Below are 18,583 nucleotides of genomic sequence, written 5' to 3' on the forward strand. Positions count from 1 at the left end.
TCAACAAAGCCTTTTTCCCAAATTAGTTGGGGTCGGCTAAATGAATCCTTTAGAAAAATTTCATGAAGAAAGTGAAAGGAATCTACAAGACTCTAATCCTGGCTCTAGTTGGGTTTGTCTACGTGGATCATTTTCTTCCATTCTATCCTATCCAAGGTCATGTTCTCTGTTATGTTCCTAGCTATCAAGTTTTTCCTCACTGTTTCTACCCAAGTTGTTTTCGGTCTGCCCCTACCTCTTTTTACTCCATCACAAGTAAAATAGTTTAGCAAGTAAAAAAGTTTGAACAAAGTTTGAAAAAAAAAAAGTACAAAAGTTTGAAAAAAAATATTCTAAAAACAGGAGGAAAAAAAAAACAACAGGGGAGATGATAGATCTAGCACATACATGTGTAGATCTAGCTTAAAACACTCCAACAATCATGACTTAATACATGGATTTGGAAAGAAGAACTAAATCAGAGCGAAAAGACAAACAAAAATTAAGTGTATAGCTCAAATTGCAAAATCCCTAAATTGATGCTTCTCTTCAATCCAAGTTTTTTGGTCTTAGTCATTAAAGAGTCCCAAGGAAACAACCAGAAAACTTCAGAGAGGTTCAAAATGCAAAAATATGGGTGGAAAGAGTGGCTTTAAAAACCCCAGTTTTGCACATGACAAGCATCATGTGCATATTGGTGTCTCTTATTGAGCGTGCACGCTACATGCATCAGTGACAAAATACAAAACCGAAATAAAGTATTCTAGTGTATCACCATATAAAAAACCAATACATATCGAAATAAAATGTCCATAAGGTTATTAATCACTTCCATATGCCGCCTCAGTTTAAGATGAAATTCTAAATATGGCTTCTACTATAGGCAATTAAACTTGCGCAAAAACCCCAGAAGAAAGATACCTGCCAATTGAAAGAACTAACTCTTAAACAGTAAGTGCATAGTAAAATATACATATCATATTTTCCATCTACCGTACGTACCAAGGGGACAGGTAGCATTTCATGGTGCAGTAATTCAGTAATACCCTCAGGTAATTGAGCCATCTGGAAAGGAAATAGATCTTAAAATCAAAACCACTTTCAGCAGCAATTACTCATGCTACATAAACTCATGACGCATATATTGTACAAATTATTTTAAGAAATAAAAATTATTTAGAAATCTATCGAGCTTTCCTGTAATAAAGCCTAATGAGGAAAGCATCAGAGGCACATCGATATTGCACAGATACTCTGAAGAAGATGACTTGTCCATATTGATGCGTAACAAATGCCAATAATATATTGCACGTATTTTTTTAAAACAATACAGTGGGCCCACATTGTTGGATGGTCCAAAGCATTCACATATACAGACCCGACTTAAATATACCGTGCCAAGAAAATCATCCCCATAGAATGATCCTAACCCGCAAATCTGTTGAGGGATGACATTACAGAAACCTCTTCAGATTGGAAGGTTAAGATGATGGTATGGAGATGATCTACTAGATGATAATTTTATTATTACTTTCTGTTTGCTTTCAAGAAAGTAAATAGCCTAGCCTATTAGTGAGCTGCTATTGTGGTTATAGATACAGTACTATTTTAATTTGATGCAGTCCTTTTGCATGAAATTGGGAAACTGGTTAAAATCGGAAACCCTATGAATTCGAACTTTCTTCAAAACTTTTTTCTCTTTCATTTGTTTTTATTACAACAAATGCAAGATATTAAAGTGTTTGGGAAAGAAAATAGAAATGAGCATATATTAATAGGAGATTTTATATGGAGTAAGGGCTTACAACAATACGGTAGGGATACCGCCCTTGATATTTGATCCAACAGCAGCTCACTTTTTGAGGAGCTGTTGTTGAATCAGACATCTAGGATGGTACTTCCACCGTACAAAGGCCTTATTGTTGTAAGCCCTTACACCATATAATTTCTCTATTAATAGAGCGAGGATCACCAAACAGACAAGACAAGAATAAATAACAAAACTATGGCCTAAGCTTTCTTGAGATCTTCATAATTGATAATTGATATTGATTTATCAAGTGTAATCACTGTAAAACTTACCTAGTTCAAGTGATTCCATCCGCTTATGTATTTTCGCTACAATTGTATGAGAAGTCTTCGTACATATTGATGTAGAATAGATGTTTTGCACAATAGTCAACATTTATTTTCCTATTTTTATTACCCTTTATCCCATTGTATTCAAACCATACTTTATTGAAAATTTTCAGGGACAGCACATTCCAGCTAAAGTATTTCAATGATAACCTGGATTCATATCCGTTATGACTTATGATAAATACTATTGTAAGCTATATGAAGCCAAATGCTTTGGTTGCTAAGGAAAATCCCAATTTAGGTGGCTTTAATCTTGGTTCATGTTTAAGCAACTTATAATACTATAAAATAAGATCATTATCTCAATGCAGACAAGCTAATGCATGACTTGGTGATTTTTTTTTATGAATGGTAAAAAAATATCATTAATAAAAAGAACAGATACACGACCGACGGAGCAAGTCAGCGCGAGCAAGGGGAAAAGAAAAGAAGAAAAAGGAAAAGATACAACCAACACCACCCTCTCAACAGGGGAGGGGGGGAATAAAAAAATACAAGATCCTGCCTCGCCACTCCGTCCCTAGCGAGCTCATCTACTTCTTCATTGGCGGATCTTTTAACATGTTGAAAAGAGCACACAAATCTACTAATACGATCCCCAATCTCGTCGATCCAACGAGCGAATCTCCAGGGGAAAGCCTTGCTGCCCTTTAGCCACTCAATAGCGTTAAGCGAGTAATAACCTTAGAGAGGTCCTGGGCTTCCAGAAATATAAGGCCCTGGAGCGCCGCTCTAATTTCAGCCTCGTTTGAGTCTGCACTACCAATGGGGCCAGAGAAAGCCCAAATCTTAGCCCCCTCCTCATTCCTAAGAAGACCTCCAATCCCGAGGGGCCCAGGTTGCCCAAGCAGGATCCATCAAAGTTGAATTTGAGAAAACCAAGAGGAGTAGGGCTCCACTGAGGCCCACCTCAATTAGAATACTCACCACTGAAGCAGATATCCTTCCAACCATACCAAAGGTCGAAAGCGGAGATGAATTTTAAACTAGGGAGAGATCTAGCCCAAGAGATGGATAGGGCAATGACCATAATGAAAGTATGATGCGGCTCTCTACTTGTGCCTTTAAAGATCCTAGCATTTCTTTCCTTCCATAGCATCCAAATCGTTGCCAACCACGATAAGTTCCAAAGGATCTTTCCTTTCTTCCTCCAAGATGAAAAACTCCAAGCACAAATGAGATCCTCTAGGTTATCAGGGAAAACCCAATTCATGACAAACCTAACAAGAACTTTACTCCACACAAGGCTTGCAAACTTCCAACGTAAAAGAAGGTGCTTCGCTGTCTCACCTGCCTCAAGCACATAGTGGAATGATCCACTATTAGCATATGACGACTTCTCAGATGGTTGATTGTAAGAATCTTGTTCAACACTGTTGTCCACCCAAAAGAACAAACCCTGGGAGGAGCTGGAATAGACCAAATTTTGGCCGCCTGCAAAGATCACAAGCCAGGAGAAACGTGAAGGTAGAATGATTTGACACTAAATTCTCTAGATTTGCACAAGATCCAAACCTCTTATCCGACCCAAAGCAGCTGACATATTGTGATTCCAAAATCTCCAACAACCTAGAAAGACTATCAAATTCCCAATCAAAGAATTGTTTTCTAAGATTGAGGTTCCAAGCTAATCCGTTATCCCCACGCTCCAAAAACTCCTTGACCCACCCTTCTCTCGTACGAGAGATGTTGAAGATATCAAGAAACACATCTTTAAGACTGAAGTCTCCACACCATTTATCCATCCAAAATTTAATTCTCCCCTGAATAAACCCCGTATCAAATACCAACATTAAAACTAACCCTTTGGTTGGGAATGTCACTCCAAACTATACCACGCTCAACCCTGAATTTGTCATCAGATAACCAACTCCCATGCAAGTCCTCATATTTCACATCAATTACCCTAACCCACAAGCTTTGAGATTCCTCACCATATCTCCATAGCCATTTACCCAAAAGAGCGTAATTCATCTCTTTCAATCTCCTAATACCCAAACCCCCAACTTTAATCAGTTTGCAAACCTCCTGCCATTTAACTAGAGACATCTTACTCTTTTCATCCGAACCCCCCCAAAGGAATCTTCTTTGAATGCATTCTCTTCGATTAATGACGCTCATCGGGCATTTGAAAACTGACAATTGATAAATTAGAATGTTTGCTAGAACTGCCTTAATTAGAGTAATCTGTAGTCCTCACCCCGGCCCCCCTAAATATACCAATTTGTGTTTCCAAGCGTCGAGCCTTCTTTCCACCCTTTCCACGATCGGGTGCCATTGACTTTTCTTTGGTCTCCCCATCCCTAATGGAAGACCAAGGTACGTGGTAGGAGTAGATTCAATGATACATCCCAATAGCTTCGCCAACCTCTCAAACTCAGCAAGAGGCAAATGTACCCCAATAATCTTGGATTTAAGAAATTAGGACTCTGACCAGCAATAACCTCATAGCACCACTTTTGCAACGTTAGGCATACTAAAGTTGCAAAAGGCACATGTACCCCAATTTCACCATTTTTGCAACGTTAGGCACACTAAAGATTAATGTGCCATCCGCAAATTGGAGATGAATTAGTGATATTATTTTCCATTTGGTGATAAAGTTATTTCAACTGAAAAAAAAAAGAGAGATAATGGTTCCATCGTGAGCATATAAGAGTAAAGTGTATAACCTGCCCTTGAGAAAAAGACTGCAGAAAATAGCTGCTAAAGAAGATATTCACTAAAGAAGCGGCTTGCGTTTGATTAACTAGTTGGTGAACCAATACCCTAGCAAGGTAACCAGCTCAGAGAAGTAACGATCTAAGAGAGCAACTACCCAAATGTAATTTCCATGTTAATGAGATTAACCCTCACAAACAAAGTCATGGGAAGTGACATTAAAACAGCTATATGCTATCTAATAAATTTGATTTCATTTCATTTCGTAAAAGTGTGTTCCTTGATTTCTTTTGAAGTGTGTTGAAGGGTATTTTAGTCATTTCGTGTATGATGAGGGGCATTGTAGTCTTTGTACCATGTTGCCCAAAGTTGGGCCTATATTTACATCATATACATGAGGAGCTTCCTAGTGGAGACTCACCACCTTCTCCCTCACTCTTCTTCTTCCTCTCTTTCCTTATCCACTTCTAACATAGTAACATGGTATTAGAGTAAAGATCCTAGGGAAGAAACGAAGAGTTCCCATTTCCCATTTGTGTCTCTCTCTATCTCTCCGTTTTTAATCTCTCTCATGCAAACCCAACCACGTAACCCTTGAGCCAAATCCCTAAAATCTCTCCTCCACGCCACCAACCCTAAATTCCCTCCGCCCAAATCCTTACAATCTCTCTCGCATCTCCCTCGCTCTCTTACGTGTATGTAGCGCATTCTCATCCACTCCCACTTCCTCATGCGCAACCCCTTCTCTCTTGACATCGACACCCCCTTCTCTATTTTGCGCAAACCCATCCTATACATACTATAGTAAGCCCTCAACATTGGTGGGACCCGTAACCACCCCTCCTACCCCCACCCCTTCCACCCCTTGCGCATACCCCCCGTTCCACCCCTCTTGTCGTAAACCCCCAACCTTCATTTGGATTGTCGTAACCCCATACCCTCTATCCTCCTCGCCGTAAACCACCTCCCTCTACTTGGTTTGCCGTAATACCCCTCCCCCCCAATCCCTTATTCCCTAAATCCCTCCATCAAATCCCCAATCCCATTCCTTCACCACCTCTTCCATTCAAATCTCCATCCAAACCCCAAATCCCTAATCCCAAACCTTAATCCCACACTTCCATCTCTAACAAAAATCCATTCCCATTGTAAATCTCAAATTTCCATCTCCCTTCTGTAAATACCATTTGTAAATCCATCCAAAACAAAACACGAAAACAAAAAAAAAGATCCCTTGTTCTCTATTCTTTTCCTTCTTTTCTCCTTCGATAACTTCCTTTCTTGTTTTTTTTTCTAAATCCATAAATCCCTTTCTTTTTCTAAACCTTAGACCCTTGTTGGGTTCTTTCTAGTTCCCTAAACCCCTTTCCTTAAGTTTTGAAACCCCCTCCACTCCACTCCATCCTAATCTTGTCATCTCCTTCTTGGTGATAGTTGTGTTCGATGGCGTTTGTATTGATATCAAAGGCCAAGTGTTTGATGAAATGTCTGAGAGAGTTGTGGTGCCTTGAGTTATTCTTTTCGGTGCAAGTTGAAGGCATTCGGCCTAATGTAGTTCCATGGATGGAGTGTTGTGTCGTTGGCGAATTCGGGCTGATGTAGGTGCGCCCCTTTTTTGTTGGCGCTTTTGGTTAGTTTGTTGGTTGGGTTGATCGTGGTTGAGATCATCGTTGTTTTGGTTGGTGGTTAGTTGGTTCTTCGCATTCTTGGTAGGTTCCTTCCACACTTGGTGTTGTTTGTGGACTCACTTTGCGGGTCGTGTCTGTTGATGCTTCTGTTAGAATTGTATATGTGCCTAAGAGCACTTTGGTCTTTGTACCCTTTCATCTTTCATATAAATACATAAGCGAGGGGGAGCTATTCCCTGACTCACATTTTCTCATTCTCCTCTCTTGTTCAATCTTTCCTTCTTCAACCCTACCCAACCCTATGCTCCTACCCCACCCACTCAACGCTCCTTCTAGCGCATTTGCGCCTTGCCCCCCACCCCCCCCCCCCCCCCCTACCGCCTTGAGCAAACCCTCAATCCCACCTCCCTCTCACGCCCCTACTCTCTCTCCCTATGTGCCATCCTCCCTCTCCCACCCCTCCACTCTTCCATTCTCCATCCAAAACCCCAAATCCCTCTAAATCTCCATTTACATCCCATCCCTTTCCAAATCCCTCCATCCAAAACCTCAAATCCCTTAACATCTCCATTTACATCCCATCCCTTTCCATATCTCCATCCAAAATCCCATCTCCCACCCATTCTCAATCCAAACTCTTTGAAAACCTAATCTACTCTTTCTCTAACCTCTCCGAAATGATCTAAATCCTCTCCATCACATTCTTTGTCCTTCTCCGCAGCTCCGATCTCATTGGCTAGTTTTTATTCTCTCTCCAGCTAGTAGTCCTATGTCTCCTTTTGCTATGTGCCCTCTTCAGAGCCGTGGTATGCTATATGGGCCTGTCTTGTGATTTTTTTCCCTTTTCTATTGTTCCTCTATCGTCGTTGTAGTTCAGAGTTTCCTCCTATCTCTATCGTCATAGATCCTCCAATCAGCATTACTCCTCCACCTTCGACTCCCTCCTCTAGTTATTTCCCTTCTGTGGAGGCTTCTTTCCCACAGATGACTACAGATGGGTCCAATTATCTAAATTGGCATATGGCAGTCAAGACCTACCTACTAGCTCGAGGTAAGGTTGATTATATTGAGTGTGATCCTCCCTCGTCCACGGATCCCTCCTATTCCCGATCATGGTTTCAAATTTCGGTTTTGGCTAAAATTTCGGTCTTATCCAAAACCGAAATTTCAGCCAAAATCCCGAAATTTCGTACTTACGCACGAAACGGCGGTTTTTTGGGACGAAATTACCGAAATTTCAAGTTTCTCCTGAAATTTCGGTAATTTCATTCGAAATTCTTTAACCGAATAGAAAATATTATTTTATCACAAATTTCGACGAAATTCCCGAAATTTCGAACGAAATTTGGTATATTTCAGGAATTTCGGTTTCAGTCCTCACCGAAATCCGAAATTTCAGATTTCGGTCGAAATTTAAAACCATGTTTCCGATCGCGGCAGGATGATGCCTTGATCCGCACTCTCCTCTGGCAGAGTGTGGCACCACACGCCGCTGGCACGATGATGTGCCTCAAAACATCTAAAGAAATCTAGAAGCATGCATCCGTTCTCCATTCTGAGGTCAATAACCTCACTCGCATTTGTGCTACCAACTCGGAGTGGATGCAACTCCAGCATGAAGATACCCCTCTAGTTGCCTACTACAGTCAGTTTGTTTCACTTTGTTAGCAACTAGATGCATTTATGCCCCTCACAACTTATCTGACCGTTCTAGCCAGGCAATGGGAGCAGCTCCAAGTTGTTCATTTCCCTGATGCCTTGGGCTCTAGCTTTCTATCCCTCCAAAAGTAAATTATCGGCTCCGGTTCCATTCCATCCCTCACGAAGGTTTACTCTCGTGCCCAGCAGTGTGTCCAGGGTGGTTACTCTCATGGTGTATCTATCGACGGTTCTGCGCTTGAGGCGTATGGTAGTGGGGACCGTTCAGGCCGTGGCGGTGGTACTTTTGGCCGTGACAAGGATCGTAGAGTTTGTGGTGGCGGTCGATATTTTGGCGACTACCGTGGTACATGTGGGCATGGCCGCCCTTATTGAACTCATGGTCAGGTGGCCAAGGATCATGTGAATACTTGCTATGTCTTACATCCTGAGCTCTGTCCATACCGCTCTGCTCACATTACTGTTGCCAGTCTTCCTGATGCTTTCTACATCCTCCGCCAGCCTCGCGGCCCTGATGGTACTTTCATCGTCTCCAGCGCCGATAATGAGGAGCTTCAACGCCTGCATGCAAGCAGTCGACCACCTACCGCAGGCTTTGCATAGCAAGGTAGTTCAGCTGCATGTCTTCTCACTAGCTCCAATTCCTAGATTAATGATTCCGGGACCTCGAACCACATGACGGGTAATTCATGTTTAGTTAGTTTGTTTTGGCTCTTTTCTTCTACCTCTCATTCTATTACTCTTGTTAATGGGACCATTGCTCCCATTTCTGGTGTTAGTATTATCTTTCCACACTCTGGACTTACCTTGCCCTCAGTTCTTTGTGTTTCTAAGTCCTCTTTTAATTTACTTTATTGTTAGCCAAATTACCAAAAATCTTTACTCTATCTCTTTTTTCCCTTCTTATTGTGTCTTTCAAGATCTCTCGATTGGGAAGACGATTGCTTACTCCACGGGTCTTTGGTTGTGTTTGATTTGTCCACAACCTCTCTCCCAGCCTCAATAAGTTAGATCCTAGGGCAGAGAGATGTGTCTTTCTGGGGTACTCTCGCACCCATAAGGGTTATCGGTGTTATAGGCAAGGTTGCCAGAGCAAGAATCGAAAGCGGGAAACGAAACGGGAATCGAAAGCGGGAATCGAAGGCTCCCAGGGAAGAATCCTGCTTCCTTGGTTATAGCCCTAGGTTGCACCGGTTATTTGTCTCCGCCGATGTCACCTTCTTTGAGTCTGTCTCCTTCATTATTTTTGTCGCTGAGAGCAGTACCATTGTCCCCGACTCTCAGGTTCCTCTCTGTCTTCCTGTTCTACATGATCCGGTTAAGTCCGTTCCTCTCCATTGCAGGTGACTTTGGCCCCTCCTCTAGCTCCTACGAAGGTCTATCAGTGGCGTCTGAGGCACGATGCCCCCCAGCCTACGCCCGAAGCATCGTTTTCTCAGCAGAAGATACCAATTCCTCCGTCTCAGGTACCTCTTCTTCCCTCTTTGGATGTTATTGTAGACTCTCATATTGCTTCCCGTACTTGTTCACATTCTACTGCACATCCTATTTCTAACTTTGTCTCCTATGATCCTCTCACTCATGCATTTCGTAGTTTTGTATCTTCTCTGTCATCTGTTTCTTTGCCGCAGTATGTGGCCGAGGCCCTTGCGCATCCAGGTTGGTGTTCTACTATGGATCTGGAGATGACCGCTCTTCAGGCCAATCATACTTGGGATTTTGTCCCTCTACCTCATGGTGCTCAGCCCGTCGGCTATCGTTGGGTATTTTCCATCAAATACTTACTAGATGGGACAGTTGAGCGCCTTAAGGCGCGTTAGGTTGCCAAGGGCTATACACAAACATTCGGGGTTGACTACACAGAGACATTCTCCCCAGTTGCCGAAATCCCCTCAGTTAGAGTGTTGATTTCACTAGTCATCAACCGACGATGGCCCTTATATCAGCTTGATGTCAAAAATGCCCTTCTGCATGGAGACCTAACTGAAGAGGTTTATATGGAGCAACCTTCTGGGTATGTTGCTCGTAGGGAGATGTCCTCCTCAGTTTGCAGACTTCGCAAAATCATTGTATGGCCTCAAACAATCATCAAAAGCATGGTTTAGGAGATTCAGTGATGGTATTATGAGATTTGGCATGAAATAATGTGTGGTTGATCACTCCGTCTTCAGCCATCAGTTTGATGCCGAACATGTTCTTCTCATAGTGTATGTGGATGATATTATCATTACAGGGAATGATTCAACGAGCATATAGAAGTTGAAGATTTTCTTGGAGTAAGTGTTCTCCACCAAGGATTTGGATCGACTGAGATACTTTCTTGGGATTGAGGTAGCCTATTCTCGCAGTGATCTTTCCCTTTCACAAATAAAGTATGTATTGGACTTATTAAATGAGACGGGTTCTCTTGGAGTGAAATCTGTTGCCGTGCCTATGGACCCGAATGAAAAACTTCGTTCAGAAGAGGGAGAATTGTTAGATTACCCTACGAGGTACAAGAGGTTGGTTGGCAAACTTATATACCTCACAGTCACTCGTCAATATATCTTATTTGTTGTAGGGGTAGACAGTCAGTTTATGAGCTAACCACGTACCTCTCACTGGGCAGCAGTACTTCAGATTATCAGATGCTTGAAAGGTGTTCCAAGGAAAGGATTATTATTCAAGAAACATGGGCATGCGAAGTTGGAAGGCTTTTGTGATGCAAACTGGGCAAGGTCGTCACCAACAGAAAGGAGATCCACAACGGGATATTGTACCTTTGTCGGGGGCAACTTAATGTCATGGCGAAGTAAGAAACAGGAAGTAGTAGCCAAATCGAGTGCATAAGCAGAATATCGAGCCATGTCACATACGAGTGGAGAGCTTATCTGGTTGTGCTCTCTCCTATCTGAGATTGGTTTCCCTTCCTCATCCCCAGCTCAGCTATATTGCAACAATAAGTCTGCTATTCACATTGCTACCAATCCTGTTTTTCATGAGAGAACCAAGCACATAGAGGTGAATTGTCATTTCATACGCCAGAGAATCCAAAAGGGAGAGATATGCACTACCTTAACTCGATCTGCAGGTCAGCTAGCTGATGTTTTTACCGAGTCTTTGAGTAAAGCTAAGCTAAATGATATTTGTACCAAACTAGGAATGCATGATATATACATTCCAGCTTGAGAAGTGTATATGTGCCTAAGAGCACTTTGGTCTTTGTACACTTTCATCTTCTATATAAATAAATAAGTGAAGGGGAGCTATTCCCTAACTCACATTTGCTCATTCTCCTCTCTTCTTCGACAGCTTCTACATGGTGAGTGTAGCTGCTTGGCGTAGTTTTACGCCTTTGTTGTGGTTATAGTGGTTTGTGTTGCAATCCACCTTGTTGGTGCTTCTACATGTGTGTGTTGCCTTACGTAGTTTTACGCATACATTGTGGTTATTGTGGTTTGCGTCGCAATCCACCTTGTTGTTGGTGACTATATGCCCGGTCGTTAGAGTTGCTTTCGGCCTTATTGTTGTTGTGGCTATATGTCACGTCGTTAGCGTTGCTTTCGGCCTTGTTGTTGTGGTTGTATGCCCGGCCGTTAGCGTTGCTTTCAGACTTGTTGTTTTGGCTATATTCCTGGTCGTCAGCGTTACTTTCGGCCTTGTTCTTATTAGTGGCTATATGCCCGATTGTTAGCGTTACTTTCGGCCTTGTTGTGGTTGTATGCCCGGCCGTTAGCGTTGCTTTCGGACTTGTTGTTTTGGCTATATTCCTGGTCGTTAGCATTACTTTCGGCCTTGTTCTTATTAGTGGCTATATGCCCGATCGTTAGCGTTTCTTTCGGCCTTATTGTTATTGTGGCTATATGCCTGGTCGTTTGCTTTGCTTACAGCCTTGTGGTTGTTTCTCCCAGGCGACGTGCTGTGTGGCCATCTTTGGTTGGTTGTTCCCCAAGCGACTTGTTGTTTGGCCGTCGTTGGATGGTTGTTTTCCCAAGCAACGTGCCGTTTGGATATCATTGGTTGGTTGTTGTTGTTGTGGGCTGATTTTTCTATTGCCCTGTTTGTTGATTGGTTGTTGGTTCCTCTCACCTTTCTGGTGGTTGAGGTTCTTCTCTTGGCGATATGCTGTTCAACTATTGTCTACTCGTGGTGCTTCGTCGTTGTCTGTTGTGCTCGCCTTTGGTGTGTTTATTTTGTTTGAGGTTCGTTGTTGTTTCATGTTGTGACCCCTTCTTTCGATCGTTGTTAGTATGCAGATTTTTTGGCCGTTGCTCTGATTCAAGGGGAGGCCCTATGGTGATCGCTCTCGAGGTAGTGCTGATTCATGGGGAGCTGTTGTTTTGTTATGGCAGTTGATCTCGTCGTTGTATTCGCTATGGCTGTTGCCCATTTTTGTTATGTTTTTCACTATGGATTCACCACACCAGCTTGAGGAAGAGTGTTGTACCAAGCTGGTGTGTGTATGGGATTATTATTTTTTGTTGTACGGGTATTAATGTATTATAATAGTTTGCAGTAGTTTTCTTTGTAACAAGCTGGAGTTCTATAGGATATACACTCCAGCTTGAGGGGGAGTGTTGAAGTGTGTGTTGAAGGGTATTTTAGTCATTACATGTATGATGAGAGGTATTGTAGTCTTTGTACCATGTTACCCTAAGTTGGGCCTATAAATACATCATGTACATGAGGGCAACTCACCACCTTCTCCCTCACTCTTCTTCTTCTTCCTCTCTTTCCTTATCCACTTCTAACAATTTCAAAAATTCAACTTTAACTTTTTCATGAAATAAACCATGGCTTCCTAAGAAAACTTGTCCAGGAGAGCTCACAACTTACGATGAGCATCCAAAAATTGATTTTCAGTAGGCTCAACTATGTTCCTCTCTTTGCTTATTTCTATATAATATGATACTGTCAAAACAATAATTTATTTGATAAATACCACCAGAGAATGAATTCAATTACTTGTGAAGTCCTCGAAAAATATTTCCTTTTTAAGACGAAACATTTTGAAAGATTACAACATCATCCACTGTAAGTTTAATTGAATCCATCATACACTTCTGAAACAAGAAAGATATGCAGCTTCTTTGAAATAAGAAGCTTCCAAGGAAACAAACGCATAGTGCTCATTGCAAGTAATTGATTTTTTCCACAAAAAAAGATGTTCACATAGAAAGAGTTCCAATAGTAAAAGAAATTGCCCACTTTTATTGTTTTACACACCTATGCCTATACATGATGTTTCAAAGATCATATATTTTATGAAAACGGCAACAACTAATACAAGATAGTAATTATTAGAAAATATGAATGAAATCCAATATTGTAGCATCACTTACTTTTGTAGGATGGTTACGGCAACAATTAATACAAGATAGTAATTATTAGAAAATATGAATGAAATCAAATATTGTGGCATCGGTTACTTCTGTAAGATGGTTAATATGTTTAAAAACAAATTTCAGAAGAAAAAAAAAATTCTGATTATGTACAACCCACATAATAATAGTATCTACACACCGAATTACCTCATTTCGGTTTCCAGTGCATTGATCACCTATAAGATGTCTAAGATACTCTTCAAACTCTTCATCAGGAGCCTGAAATTTAAAACTGAATATATAAAATCAACATAGAACTACAACAAAACTAGAATATCAGTCTAATGCAGATCATTGAAGAGAATGGACTACTGGGTACCATTAAGTGAATAGTAGTCAAGCAGAGGGATGAAAGGCTCTAGGTTTCTTGGTAAATAACAGAAAATATAGATGTAGTAAATGAGTTTTGGATATATTAGAAGCATGGATTTAAATTTCGGTTTCGGTTTTGGTTTCAGCCTTGGCTGAAACCGAAATTTCCTCCAAAATCCCGAAATTTGGGCCGAAATTCAGGGAAAAATTAAATTACATTTTCAATCTTAAATTTCAGCCGAAAATAGTAAAATTTCGATAATTTAGGCCGAAATTTGGGAAAATAAGTAAAATTGGGGAAAAATCATTTTTCCAAAATTTCAGATGAAAATTGGACAAAATCCCAAATTTGGGGTTTTGTAGATTTCGGTTTTGGTCCCAACGGAAATCCGAAATTTTGGCAGAATTTTTGGTATTTCGGCCGAAATTTAAAACCATGATTACAAGTACATATAGATATCAAGACGAGACCAAATTAAAATATGATTCACAGAATAATTGTGGAAGTTCAGATTCTAATTGTTCTAGATAGCATGTCAGTAATGGATTATGTAAAGGTTCATCTAGAAGAAAAGCAACGCACGAGACGAACTCCAAATGCTTTTGCAACACCCGCTACTGAAACATCTGAATGCATTGGGCCAACTCCTCCAAACATAAATACCTACACGGATCAGATCAAGGTAGGTAAATGCAAGGAACATAATAGAGGGAGGTTTATCGTCATGCATTGCATTGTTAGCAATAAGCACAAAATTAGCTCTTCAACCATTTGTAAAATCTTACCATATCACTAGTAGACTTTTGTTTTTCAACTTCTTCAGCTACCGAATCAATCTGCATTTGAGAATAAAATCAGGAAAAAAAAAAAACCATCTCATATGCCTAGAAATTTACAAAAAGCTTTATATTCGATGTTTATTTCGATAAAGAGGTGGCTGGAAAATGAAAAGTCAAACAATGCAGAATTTAGTAAAATATGTGTGCCACATAACTTTCAAAAAGACTACAAGGAAAATGCTCTCCAATTATACACGTTTGATTGATATATATAGGGAAATGCTATCAGCACTACTATATTTGATGAGGGCACTCCTCACTTTATTAAAAGTACGGGATGGCTCGCACCATAGGATGATCCAAACCGTCCATTAGATGGGCCACAGCCTAAATAGGTGGTGCCCCAAAAAATTATTTCATACGTTGATCCTAACCTTTCGATCTATAGAGGGTTACGATCAACCCTCTAACATTCAGATCGAAGGGTTAGGATCAACCTATGGGAATGATTTTTCGGGCAAAACCTATTTAGGCTGTGGCCCATCTAATGGACGGTTTGGATCATCCTATGGTGCGGGCCATACCGTACTTTTAATAAAGTGAGGAGTGCCCTCATCAAAATACAGTAGTGCTGATAACATTTCCCTATATATATATATATATATATATAAAAGTTAATTTCAAAGAAATTATTATAGACTGAAGAAACTTACGAGTTAAGTGTTCAAAGACGTGTTTTTCAGTTATATGGAGGTGAGAAGAGGTATGGGTCTCCATAGGTAATCCAGGTAAGGCTGGGATTGGGGGTCTGATAAGGGATGAAGGGAATCAACCATCATGTCCTACTCAGGACCGGTAGGAGAATGTGATGCAAATGAGGCAGAAATAAGAGCCCTTCTTTTTGGTCTTCAATGGGCTTTTGAACATGATTTGAGGCATATAATTGTGGTAGGGGACTCAGCTAATGCAATTAGTTGGGCTTCGAATGCTTAAGGGATCCTAGTGGATTCAAGGGCTAATTACTGAGATCTTGGACCTTATACGAATTTTGGAACCCAGGATTGAAAATAGAAGATTGGCTAATGAGGCAGCGGACATCTTAGCAACGGAAGGAGTATTTAGGGAGACCATGTGGCTCACAGTTTTTTATAATTAACTAATGTAGCAGATTCTGTAATTGCTTTACTTTCCACATTTGTACTTGGTGTGGGACATCTTGTCCCCACCCTGATTATTAACGAAATTGTCAATTTTCAAAAAAGAAGAAGAAGAGGGTATCTGTCTCATTTACTAAATTGATTTTTATATTTTATCTCTATGGGGAGCCTTTTCCCAAGTTTCTCTTGATGAAATATAGAGAGGTAGAGAACCGACCAAGCCTTTATTCCTCATCTTCAACCAACAAAGAATGTTCTATCATGTTAGTGGGTCGTCGGTTGTGTTCAATCATGTTAGAAGATATGCTAATGGAATTGCGGATATTGCGGATAGGCTCACCAAAGATGGTGTGGGGAAGTTAGGTTTGGAAATGTTAGATTTCCTACCCCCTTGATTGTGTTTCCCCTCCATTCTTTTCCTTCTCTTTTTGTCTCATTATTTTTGCTCTTTATTCGTATTCTTGTAATCTTGGGCGGACTATCTAGGTCTTCCCCTTTATTGAATGAAATTGTTATCATTCAGAAAAAAAAAAAAACAAAGAATGTTCTATGTTCTCTTCCTTGTACACATTGGTTTTGATCATACGCATTGGGTTAATCCCTTCCCCATCTCCACCAATGTAACCCTAACATCCCTTCTTATAGAGTCTTTTGAAGGGGAAGTCCTTCAGCGTTGCTCTAAGCTCTCATTGTTTTCATAATCCATATGAGTTAAGCGTTCAAAGATGTGTTTTTCAGTTATATGCAGGTGATAAGAGGTATCGGTCTCCTTTTCCTTGATTTTTTATATTTTATCTTTATGCGGGAGCATTTTCCTAAGTTTCGCTTGATGAAATATAGAGAGGTAGAGAACCGGCCAAGCCTTTAGTCCTCATCTTCAACCACCAAATATCGGCGTATCTTCTCTTCCATGTACACACATTGGTTTTGACCATACGCATTGGTTAAACCCTTCCCCATCTCCACCAATGTAACCCTAAAATCCTTTCTTATCTACGAGTCCTTGGAAGGGGAAGTGCTTCAGGTTTGCTCTAAGCACTCATTATTTCCATAATCCGTACAAGTTAAGTTCAAAGATGTGTTTTTCGGTTATATGGAGGTGAAAAGAGGTAAGGTTGCTCCATTGTGACCTGGTTGTCATGGGTTCGAGTCACAGAAATAGCCTCTCAGCAAAGCAGGGGTAAGGCTGCGTACATCTAGCCCTCCCCAGACCCCGCAATGGCGGGAGCCTCGTGCACTGGGCCGCCCTTATGCAGGAGCCTCGTTCTCCTTTCCTTAATTGATTTTTATATTAAATCTTTATGTGGGAACCTTTTCCTAAGCTTCGCTTGATGAAATATAGAGAGGTAGAGAACCGGCCAAGCCTTTATTCCTCATCTTCAACCACCAATATTGATCTATCTTCTCTTGTACACATTGGTTTTGACCATAAGGATTGGGTTAATCCCTTCCCCATCTCCCCCATGTAACCCTAACATCCCTTCTTATTTAAGAGTCTTTTGAAGGGGAAGTCCTTCAGTGTTGCTCTAAGCTCTCATTGTTTCCATAATCCGAATGAGTGAAGTGCTCAAAGATGTGTTATTTTGGTTATATGCAGGTGAGAAGAGGTATGGTTATATGCAGGTGAGAAGAGGTATCGGTCTCCTTTCCTTAATTGATTTTTATATTTATCTTTATGTGGGAGCCTTTTCCTAAGCTTCGATGAAATATAGAGGGGTAGAGAACGGGCCAAGCCTTTATTCCTCATCTTCAACCAACAAAGATTGCTCTATCTTCTCTTTCTTGTACACATTGTTTTTTACCATAAGCATTGGGTTAATCCCTTCCCCATCTCCACCAATGTAACCCTAAAATCCCTCCTTATTTAAAAGTCTTTTGAAGGGGAAGTTCTTCAGTGTTACTCTAAGTTCTCATTGTTTCCATAATCCGTACAGCTAATGTAAGCAACTTCAGATCTATATGCATCTGATTGCTTAATATTCGGTTGCCATTTGGAGGACGGGAGATGGTCAATACTTGTTATGGATTTGTTGAATCTCCTTTTTTTCTTTCTATTGATACATCTCACATGTTCAAGGGAAAAGAGGGGGATGAAACCCTAGGTTCAACCATGATTTTAGAGCCCCTAACCACAAAGGTATCTGTAAGGTATATGGTGAGGAGAAGGATCCTTAGCAAAAGCTCCTCCAGCCTCCTCCAGTGAGGCTTCAAATCCCCAAGATAACATACTACAAAAACCCCATGCTACTGACCGATAGAAGCACTATCAAGAAAAGAGAGAGAGAAGGTAGCTTTGAAAGAGGCAAACAATGAAGGCAAGCACGGGAGCAAGTTTTGTCCAGAGAAGCAAGGAGAGGAGCAACTTTCGTCCAAAGAGGCAAGCAGAGGAGCAAGTTTTTGTCCCTCCAAGTCTTGGCACAAATAGAACTTCATAGTTTACGCCTAAATAGCGTAAGTTTGAATTACTGCAGCATGGGATATCATTCAACTCAAGAAATAGTAGTTTCAGGAGTAAAATAAGAAAACTATCATCTTATATATATATATATATATATATATATATATATATATATATATATAGAGAGAGAGAGAGAGAGAGAGAGTTAAATGGCCCTCACATTGATAGGGTGTGCCCAAAAAATCAGCTCCATCGGATGATCCCAACCCTTCAAACTGTGGAGGCAAAAATGGACAGATTTGTGAAGGCTTTTACACGTCCATTTTTGCCTCCACAAATCGTAGGGTTGGGATGATCCTATGGAGCTGATTTTTCGGGCACACCCTATCTATGTGATGGTCCATCAAATGAATGGTTTGCATCACCGAAACAATGTGAGACCCATTGTATTTTAAGGCGTCGGTGTAGCTAAGTTAGCTACACGTATGTGTAGCTACACTTTTCTCA

At 40.8% G+C, this 18,583-nt stretch overlaps 1 protein-coding gene across 2 annotated transcripts in view; it reads right to left on the reverse strand.

Annotated features, from left to right (window-relative positions):
* Positions 1-18,583, reverse strand: part of LOC143854748 (phosphoadenosine phosphosulfate (PAPS) reductase family protein) — a 63,230-nt gene that overhangs the window by 27,458 nt on the left and 17,189 nt on the right. For both annotated transcript variants that reach the window (XM_077364855.1, XM_077364854.1), the window contains exons 10-13: positions 14,528-14,578; positions 14,325-14,405; positions 13,577-13,648; positions 982-1,044 (exon numbers count right to left, since the gene is read on the reverse strand). In XM_077364855.1, coding sequence (XP_077220970.1) covers positions 982-1,044; positions 13,577-13,648; positions 14,325-14,405; positions 14,528-14,578 — 267 coding nt within the window. The remainder of the gene's footprint in view (positions 1-981; positions 1,045-13,576; positions 13,649-14,324; positions 14,406-14,527; positions 14,579-18,583) is intronic.

This window comes from Tasmannia lanceolata, unplaced genomic scaffold, assembly GCF_043159265.1.
Source record: "Tasmannia lanceolata isolate RefF3 unplaced genomic scaffold, GAP_Taslan_0.1 ptg000020l, whole genome shotgun sequence".
Taxonomy (NCBI): domain Eukaryota; kingdom Viridiplantae; phylum Streptophyta; class Magnoliopsida; order Canellales; family Winteraceae; genus Tasmannia; species Tasmannia lanceolata.